Here is a 10000-nt window from a genome sequence, read left to right as displayed (position 1 = left end):
AAATAAACAGAAAACATTTCAAAGTTACAAAAGAATAAAGACATTTCAAATGTCATATCATGTATATATGCAGTGTTGTAACAATGTGCAAATGGTTAAAGTACAAAAGGGAAATAAATAAACATAAATATGGGTTGTATTTACAATGGTATTTGTTCTTCACAGGTCACAAATCTTGCTGATGTGATGGCATGGTATGGTATTTCACCCAGTAGATATGGGAGTTTATCAAAATTGTGTTTGTTTTCAAATTATTTGTGTGTCTGTGTAATCTCAAATCAAATCAAATCAAATGTATTTATATAGCCCTTCGTACATCAGCTGATATCTCAAAGTGCTGTACAGAGGGAAATATGTGTCTCTAATATGGTCATACATTTGGCAGGAAGTTAGGAAGTGCAGCTCAGTTTCCACCTCATTTTGTGGGCAGTGTGCACATAGCCTGTCTTCTCTTGAGAGCCAAGTCTGCCTACAGCGGCCTTTCTCAATAGCAAGGCTATGCTCAAAGAGTCTGTACATAGTCAAAGCTTTCCTTAAGTTTGGGTCAGTCACAGTGGTCAGGTATTCTGCCACTGTGTACTCTCTTTTTAGGGCCAAATAACATTCGAGTTTGCTCAGTTTTTTTGTTACTTCTTTCCAATGTGTCAAATAATTATCTTTTTGTTTTCTTATGATTTGGTTGGGTCTAATTGTGTTGCTGTCCTGGGGCTCTGTGGGGTGTGTTTGTGTTTGTGAACAGAGCCCCAGGATGAGCTTGCTTAGGGGGACTCTTCTCCAGGTTCATCTCTCTGTAGATGATGCTTTGTTATGGGAGGTTTGGGAACCGCTTCCTTTTAGGTGGTTGTAGAATTTAACTTCTCTTCTCTGGATTTTGGTCATTAGCGGGTATCGGCCTAATTCTGCTCTGCATGCATTATTTGGTGTTCTACATTGTACACGGAGGATATTTTAGCAGATTTTGAGAATCTTTGTTGGTGAGAGGACCAAAAGAAAAGCAATTTTTTTGTCTATTAAAATAACATCAAATTTATCAGAAATACAGTGTAGACATTGTTAATGTTGTAAATGACTATTGTAGTTGGATTTTTGTTGTTGTTTTTGTGCAGATTAAAGAAGCAATAAAACTGGCCTTCTTTAGACTAGTTGAGTGTCTGGAGAATCAGCATTTGTGGGTTCGATTACAGGCTCAAAATGGCCAGAAACAAAGACCTTTCTTCTGAAACTCATCAGTCTATTATTTTTCTGAGAAATTAAGGCCATTCCATGCAAGAAATTGCCAAGAAACTGAAGATCTCGTACAACACTGTGTACTACTCCCTTCACAGAACAGCGCAAACTGGCTCTAACCAGAATAAAAAGAGGCGTGGGACGCCCCGGTGCACAACTGAGCAAGAGGACAAGTACATTAGAGTGTCAAGTTTGATAAACAGATCCCTCACAAGTCCTCAACGGTCAGCTTCATTAAATAGTACCCGCAAAACACCAGTCTCAACGTCAATGGTGAAAAGCTGACTCTGGGATGCTGGCCTTCTAGGCAGAGTTGCAAAGAAAAAGCCATATCTCAGACTGGCCAATAAAAATAAAAGATTAAGATGGGAAAAAGAACACAGACACTAGACAGAAGAAGATTGGAAAAAAGTGTTATGGACAGACAAATCTAGGTTTGAAGTGTTCGGATATGTCTGTTGCCCAAAATCATTTCAATCACAAAGAACATTCGTGAGACGCAGACAAAATAAAAAGATGCTGGAGGAATGCTTCTGTCATGCATGGTGGAGGCAATGTGATGGTCTGGGGGTGCTTCTGTCATGCATGGTGGAGGCAATGTGATGGTCTGGGGGTGCTTTGGTGGTGGTAAAGTGGGAGATTTGTACAGGGTAAAAGGGATCTTGAAGAAGGAACGCTATATCACTCCATTTTGCAACGCCATACCATACCCTGTGGACGGCGCTTAATTGGAGCCAATTTCCTCCTACAGCAGGACAATGACCCAAAGCACAGCTCCAAACTATGCAAGAACTATTTAGGGAAGAAGCAGTAGTCAGCTGGTATTCTGTCTATAATGGAGTGGCCAGCACAGTCACCGGATCTCAACCCTACTGAGCTGTTGTGGGAGCAGCTTGACCGTATGGTACATAAGAAGTGCCCATCAAGCCAATCCAATTTCTGGGAGGTGCTTCAGGAAGCATGGGGTGAAATCTCTTCAGATTACCTCAAGACATTGACTAGTATGCCAAAGGTCTGCAAGGCTGTAATTCCTGCAAATGGAGGATTCTTTAACGAAAGCAAAGTTTGAAGGACACAATTATTATTTCAATTAGAAATCATTATTTTTTAACCTTGACTATATTTCATATCATTTTTCAACTAATTTCACATATTTTTTCATGGAAAACAAGGACATTTCTAAGTGGTAGTGTGTATATATACTGTATACATATATCTGTCTCTCTCTCTCTCTCTCTCTCCCTCTCTCTCTCTCTCTCTCTCTCTCTCTCGATTCAATTCAAGTCAATTCAAGGGACTTTATTGGCATGGGAAACATATGTTAACATTGCCAAAGCAAGTTAAGTAGATAATATAAAAAAGTGAAATAAACAATAAAAATGAACAGTAAACATTTCTTTCTCTCTCTCTCTCTGTCTATCTGTCTGTCTGTCTGTCTGTCTGTCTGTCTGTCTGTCTGTCTGTCTGTCTGTCTGTCTGTCTGTCTGTCTGTCTGTCTGTCTGTCTGTCTGTCTGTCTGTCTGTCTGTCTGTCTGTCTGTCTGTACTGCATTCTGCTCAGTTCAGCCTCAGATATGAATGTTTTCCTCTTGTTTCTGCCCTGTATTCATTACCCAGATTTTTCCTCAGTCTTGACTCTGCTTACCCCTGGTTCACAAATCACAGCCGTTCCAAAAAAAGCAGCTCTATCTGAATTCCTTGGCTGTGCTGTTTCAAAAACAAGCATCTGACACCAACCACTCATAAAATGACTCTGGGTGCACTGAGCTGAGGCTGAGCTGTGAGGCTGAGCTGTGAGGCAGAGAGCTGTGAGACAGAGAGCTGTGAGACAGAGAGCTGTGAGGCAGAGAGCTGTGAGGCTGAGCTGTGAGGCAGTGAGGCAGAGAGCTGTGAGACAGAGAGCTGTGAGACAGAGAGCTGTGAGGCAGAGAGCTGTGAGGCAGTGAGGCAGAGAGCTATGAGACAGAGAGCTGTGAGGCAGAGAGCTGTGAGGCAGTGAGGCAGAGAGCTGTGAGACAGAGAGCTGTGAGGCAGAGAGCTGTGAGACAGAGAGCTGTGAGGCTGAGCTGTGAGGCAGAGAGCTGTGAGACAGAGAGCTGTGAGGCTGAGCTGTGAGGCAGTGAGGCAGAGAGCTGTGAGACAGAGAGCTGTGAGGCTGAGCTGTGAGGCAGTGAGGCAGAGAGCTGTGAGACAGAGAGCTGTGAGGCTGAGCTGTGAGGCAGTGAGGCAGAGAGCTGTGAGACAGAGAGCTGTGAGGCAGTGAGGCAGAGAGCTATGAGACAGAGAGCTGTGAGGCAGAGAGCTGTGAGGCAGTGAGGCAGAGAGCTGTGAGACAGAGAGCTGTGAGGCAGAGAGCTGTGAGACAGAGAGCTGTGAGGCAGTGAGGCAGAGAGCTGTGAAGCAGTGAGGCAAAGAGGCAGAGAGCTGTGAGGCAGAGAGGCAGGCTGCTGTGCTGGGTTGGCAGAATGAACAGAGAGCCTCTTTATTGTGGAGTTGTGCTGATTTAAATCATATGGCATAGCCTGGAATCACTGCAAAATTATGGAAGACTTTCAAAACTGCACAAACAAGTGCCCCCTCCCTCCATCTTCTCTCCAGTTAACTTATTTTATTCTCTTCAGTACGTTTTTTTGCTCTTCCTTCTACTACTCACTCTTCAACTCTCACAGTTTCTCATATCTCTGTGTTCATATGTCACTCTTCAACTCTCACAGTTTCTCATATCTCTGTGTGTTGATATGTCACTCTTCAACTCTCACAGTTTCTCATATCTCTCTGTGTTGATATGTCACTCTTCAACTTACAGTTTCTCATATCTCCTTGTGTTGATATGTCACTCTTCAACTCTCACAGTTTCTCATATCTCTCTGTGTTGATATGTCACTCTTCAACTCTCACAGTTTCTCATATCTCTCTGTGTTGATATGTCACTCTTCAACTCTCACAGTTTCTCATATCTCTGTGTGTTGATATGCCACTCTTCAACTCTCACAGTTTCTCATATCTCTCTGTGTTGATATGCCACTCTTCAACTCTCACAGTTTCTCATATCTCTCTGTGTTGATATGTCATTCTTCCCTTCCACCCCACCCCTCCCCACCCCTCCCCATACCTGTTTTGACCATTATGTTGTAGTTTGCACATCCCTCTGAAATTCAGTGTTCCAGAAATATCAATCCTCAGAGTTGATGTAAGGTGAACAGTGTTTGTAGAAAATAAAGACATTTGGACAACACTCCAAATTTTATCATTACTTAATGTGACAGTAGTTATTCTTCATTGTGTAGATTGGAAAAACAATGTTCCTCTTTTTGTGTGTCTTCTGATAGATGCGTCAACCAGAACTCTCCTGAGCCAACCAGAACCTGTGCCCCTCATCCACTCCAGTGCCCTGATAGGCTGCCTCTGGAAGAACTTTCCAGGGTCTTCCAGGTGGTGTGTGTCTGATATTCCCCAGCCCAACGGTCTGAGACAGAGGGTCTGTCTGGGATACCACCGGCCTTCTGGGTACTCCTCTCCTCTCTGTTACCATGGCTACCAACAGGGAGCGGCAGGTGGGTCACATGACAGGGTTTCCACCAGCTGTCTACCCATTTGCCTTCAACTCCATGCGGAACCACTCCCCCTTCGACCTGCTGGCCAATAGCAGACTGTTTGGGAGGTTCAGCACAGACCTCCCTAAAGAAATGGCTGCACTCTGTAAGTGATGTTACTCAAGTGTGTGTGTGTGTGTGTGTGTGTGTGTGTGTGTGTGTGTGTGTGTGTGTGTGTGTGTGTGTGTACCCAATCATGCATGAGTGTGTGTGTCATTATTACATTTTGAAACAGAAAATGCTAACTTTGAATTGAACATGCATTCATCTGTTTGATATGAGAGGCAATGAGATAAAGAATGTAAAGAAAAAGGGGGAGACCTAGTCAGTTGCACAACTGAATGCATTCAACTGAAATGTGTCTTCCACATTTAACCCCCTCGAATGGAGCAGTTCCATAAAATTGTGTTGATTATTTGTTGCAGGTTTGTTTTTTTAGGATGCTGCTTTAGATGATGCCGTGGTTCCAAACTCTGAGAGTCAGTAAAGTAAAGCAGGCGTCCATTAAACAAGTCTCAAATAACAGACAAAACAATATCCTTTTCACATGAGGTGATGAAAGGCGTGTATGTCGGGGATTGTGATGGGTGTGGGTGGCAACAGCTGAGTAAAAGCTACCGAGCCCCCCACCTCTCTGTGTGCATTCTCTCTCTCTCGCTCTCTTTCTCCTCTCTCTCCCTCTCTCTCTCCCTTCCTCTCCTCAGCACAGCATGCCTGAGCACCTCTCCAGCCTTTCAGATGTCAATCACTACCCCCCCTGCTGCTGCCCACTTTATCCTCAAGGTATTTAGAGAGAGAGAGAGAGAGAAACAGAGAGAGAGATTTTAAGGAGAGCCCCCTAAGGTAATATCCTAGTGTGGTGGAATCCAAGAACCCACCCTGCTAGGAAAACACAGACCTCTCTGTCTGTCTTTCATGTAGAAATTTGAAGCACACCACTCTCGTGCACTCACAATGAACGAAATCTCCTTCATTGATAAATACTGGCATGTGTTAAAACAAAAACCAGTATCAAAGGGTCACAGGTCACAAACGGTTAAATTGTTGTTCATACCTGCATGGATTAGATGGTTGTCAGATCTTTATTTGAAAAGAGAATCTGTTCTCAATAAGTTACGTGTTATATGCAAAGGTATGTGGACACTCCTTCAAATGAGTGGATTTGGCTATTTCAGCCATACCCGTTGCTAACAGGGAAATAAAGGACACAGCCATGCAATCTCCATAGACAAACATTGGCAGTAGAATTGCCTTACCGAAGAGCTCAGTAACTTTTAAAGTGGCACCGTCATATGATGCTACCTTTCAAACAAATCATTTCATCAAATGTCTGCCCTGCTAGAGCTGCCCCGGTCAACTATAAGTGCTGTTATTGTGAAGTTGAAACGTCTAAGAGCAACAACGTCTCATCTGTGTAGTGGTAGGCACACAAGATCACAGAACAGGACCGTCAAGTGCTGAAGCTTGCAGTGCATAAAAATGGTCTGTCCTCAGTTGCAACACTCACTACCGAGTTCCAAATTACATCTGAAAGCAATGTCAGCGCAATAACTGTTCGTCAGGAGCTTCTTGAAATGGGTTTCCAAGGTCGAGCAGCCGCACACAAGTCTAAGATCACCATGCGCAATGCCAAGCGTCGGCTTGGAGCAGTGGAAACACGTTCTCTGCAGTGATGAGTCACGCTTCACAGTCTGGCAGTCCAACGGACAAATCTGGGTTAGGCGAATGCCAGGAGAATGCCAGGAGAACGCTACCTGCCCGAGTGCATAGTGCCAACTGTAAAGTTTGGTGGATGGTGAAATGCTACATTGTCCCATGCAATCACAAATGTCCTCATGTTTTCTCCCAACTGTTCCCTTTCTGCTTCTGGCACCAGTTGTTGGTGGAGGTCATCTAAAACCAAAAGAAGGCGCTCAGTGTTGTAGGAACCAATCTGGCATTTCTGCAGGACAAAAGCAGCACTCCAGATTGTAGCACACATTGTGATATTTGCTCCTCTCTGACCCAGCACATCAACGGCACCCTTTCCCCGATGACCTTTCTTCCCAGCCGACGTGTTTTTGCCAGGTTAAACCCTGCCTCATCTACATAAATGATTTAATCTGATTAGCCTCCAACTCCATGACTCTCTGAAAGAATTCAAACACAGTATGTATGTGTAAATGCTTTTCAGTATGTCCTACTCTATGGTACTAGGGTAGTATCAGGTCTGTGGGGGTGAGGGGTAGTAGGGTAGTGTCAGGTCAGTGGGGGTGAGGGGTAGTAGGGTAGTGTCAGGTCAGTGGGGGTGAGGGGGTAGTAGGGTAGTATCAGGTCTGTGGGGGTGAGGGGTAGTAGGGTAGTGTCAGGTCAGTGGGGGTGAGGGGGTAGTAGGGTAGTATCAGGTCTGTGGGGTTGAGGGGTAGTAGGAAAGTATCAGGTCTGTGGGGGTGAGAGGTAGTAGTGTAGTATCAGGTCCGTGGGGGTGAGGGGTTGTAGTGTAGTATCAGGTCCGTGGGGGTGAGGGTTGTAGTGTAGTATCAGGTCCGTGGGGGTGAGGGGTAGTAGGGTAGTATCAGGTCCGTGGGGTGAGGGGTTGTAGGGTAGTAGGGTAGTATCAGGTCCGTGGGGTGAGGGGTTGTAGGGTAGTAGGGTAGTATCAGGTCCGTGGGGGTGAGGGATTGTAGGGTAGTAGGGTAGTATCAGGTCTGTGGAGGTGAGGGTTGTAGGGTAGTATCAGGTCCGTGGGGTGAGGGTAGTAGGGTAGTATCAGGTCCGTGGGGGTGAGGGTAGTAGGGTAGTATCAGGTCCGTGGGGGTGAGGGGTTGTAGGGTTGTAGTGTAGTATCAGGTCCGTGGGGGTGAGGGGTAGTAGGGTAGTATCAGGTCCGTGGAGGTGAGGGGTTGTAGTGTAGTATCAGGTCCGTGGGGGTGAGGGGTTGTAGTGTAGTATCAGGTCCGTGGGGGTGAGGGGTAGTAGGGTAGTATCAGGTCCGTGGGGGTGAGGGGTTGTAGGGTAGTATCAGGTCCGTGGGGGTGAGGGTTTGTAGTGTAGTATCAGGTCCGTGGGGGTGAGGGGTTGTAGTGTAGTATCTGGTCCGTGGGGGTGAGGGGTAGTAGGGTAGTATCAGGTCCGTGGGGGTGAGGGGTTGTAGGGTAGTATCAGGTCCGTGGGGGTGAGGGGTTGTAGTGTAGTATCAGGTCCGTGGGGGTGAGGGGTTGTAGTGTAGTATCAGGTCCGTGGAGGTGAGGGGTTGTAGGGTGGTAGGGTAGTATCAGGTCTGTGGGGGTGAGAGGTAGTAGTGTAGTATCAGGTCCGTGGAGGTGAGGGGTAGTAGGGTAGTATCAGGTCTGTGGGGGTTAGAGGTAGTAGGGTAGTATCAGGTCCGTGGGGTGAGGGGTAGTAGGGTAGTATCAGGTCCGTGGGGGTGAGGGGTTGTAGTGTAGTATCAGGTCCGTGGGGGTGAGGGGTAGTAGGGTAGTATCAGGTCCGTGGGGGTGAGGGGTTGTAGTGTAGTATCAGGTCCGTGGGGGTGAGGGGTAGTAGGGTAGTATCAGGTCCATGGAGGTGAGGGGTAGTAGGGTAGTATCAGGTCCGTGGAGGTGAGGGGTTGTAGGGTAGTAGGGTAGTATCAGGTCCGTGGGGGTGAGGGGTAGTAGGGTAGTATCAGGTCCGTGGAGGTGAGGGGTAGTAGGGTAGTATCAGGTCCGTGGGGGTGAGGGGTTGTAGGGTAGTATCAGGTCCGTGGGGGTGAGGGGTTGTAGGGTAGTATCAGGTCCGTGGAGGTGAGGGGTTGTAGTGTAGTATCAGGTCCGTGGAGGTGAGGGGTTGTAGTGTAGTATCAGGTTCGTGGGTGTGCCCTATGGGCACTGGTAGAGTCATATGGGCACTGGTAGAGTCATATGGGCACTGGTAGAGTCATGTGGGCACTGGTAGAGTCATATGGGCGCTGGTAGAGTCATATGGGCGCTGGTAGAGTCATATGAGCACTGGTAGAGTCATATAGGCACTGGTAGAGTCATATAGGCACTGGTAGAGTCATATGGGCACTGGTAGAGTCCTATGGGCACTGGTAGAGTCATATGGGCACTAGTAGAGTCATATGGGCACTGGTAGAGTCATATGGGCACTGGTAGAGTCATATGGGCGCTGGTAGAGTCATATGGGCACTGGTAGAGTCATATGGGCACTGGTAGAGTCATATGGGCCCTGGTAGAGTCATATGGGCACTGGTAGAGTCATATGGGCGCTGGTAGAGTCATATGGGCACTGGTAGAGTCATATGGGCACTGGTAGAGTCATATGGGCACTGGTAGAGTCATATGGGCGCTGGTAGAGTCATATGGGCACTGGTAGAGTCATATGGGCCCTGGTAGAGTCATATGGGCACTGGTAGAGTCATATGGGCGCTGGTAGAGTCATATGGGCCCTGGTAGAGTCATATGGGCACTTGTAGAGTCATATGGGCACTGGTAGAGTCATATGGGCACTGGTAGAGTCATATGGGCACTGGTAGAGTCATATGGGCACTGGTAGAGTCATATGGGCCCTGGTAGAGTCATATGGCCACTGGTAGAGTCATATGGGCACTGGTAGAGTCATATGGGCACTGGTAGAGTCATATGGGCCCTGGTAGACTCCTAAGGGCACTGGTAGAGTCATATGGGCACTGGTAGAGTCATATGGGCCCTGGTAGAGTCATATGGGCCCTGGTAGAGTCCTAAGGGCACTGGCAGAGTTGCTAGGTAAAGCTCCGCCTTAGCTCACTGGTCACCAACACCCACCAGTAGCACGCGCTCCAGCAGGTATATTTCACTGGTTATCCCCAAAGCCAACACCTCCTTTGGCCGCCTTTCCTTCCAGTTCTCTGCTGCCAATGACTGAAACGAATTTAAAAAATCACTGACGTTGGAGACTTATATCTCCCTCACTAACTTTAAGCATCAGCTGTCAGAGCAGCTTACCGATCGCTGCAGCTGTACACAGCCCATCTGTGAATAGCCCATCCAACCAACTACCTACCTCATCCCTCATATTTGTTTTTGTTTTTCTGCTCTTTTGCACACCAGTATTTATATTTGCACATCCTCATCTGTACATCTGTCACTCCAGGTTAAATTGCTATATTGTAATTACTTTGCCACTATTGGCCTATTTATTGCCTTACCTCCTTATTTCATTTGCACACACTGTATGCAGATT

General features: G+C 46.8%; 1 protein-coding gene across 2 annotated transcripts in view; it reads left to right on the top strand.

Annotated features, from left to right (window-relative positions):
- Positions 1-10000, top strand: part of LOC115121341 (retinoic acid receptor gamma-A-like) — a 124022-nt gene that overhangs the window by 27227 nt on the left and 86795 nt on the right. For both annotated transcript variants that reach the window (XM_065020853.1, XM_065020852.1), the window contains exon 2: positions 4556-4925. In XM_065020853.1, coding sequence (XP_064876925.1) covers positions 4757-4925 — 169 coding nt within the window. In that variant the 5' untranslated portion in view covers positions 4556-4756. The remainder of the gene's footprint in view (positions 1-4555; positions 4926-10000) is intronic.

The sequence above is a fragment of the Oncorhynchus nerka genome, linkage group LG7, assembly GCF_034236695.1.
Source record: "Oncorhynchus nerka isolate Pitt River linkage group LG7, Oner_Uvic_2.0, whole genome shotgun sequence".
Taxonomy (NCBI): Eukaryota; Metazoa; Chordata; class Actinopteri; order Salmoniformes; family Salmonidae; genus Oncorhynchus; species Oncorhynchus nerka.
This window is presented reverse-complemented; position numbering and strand designations above follow the sequence as displayed.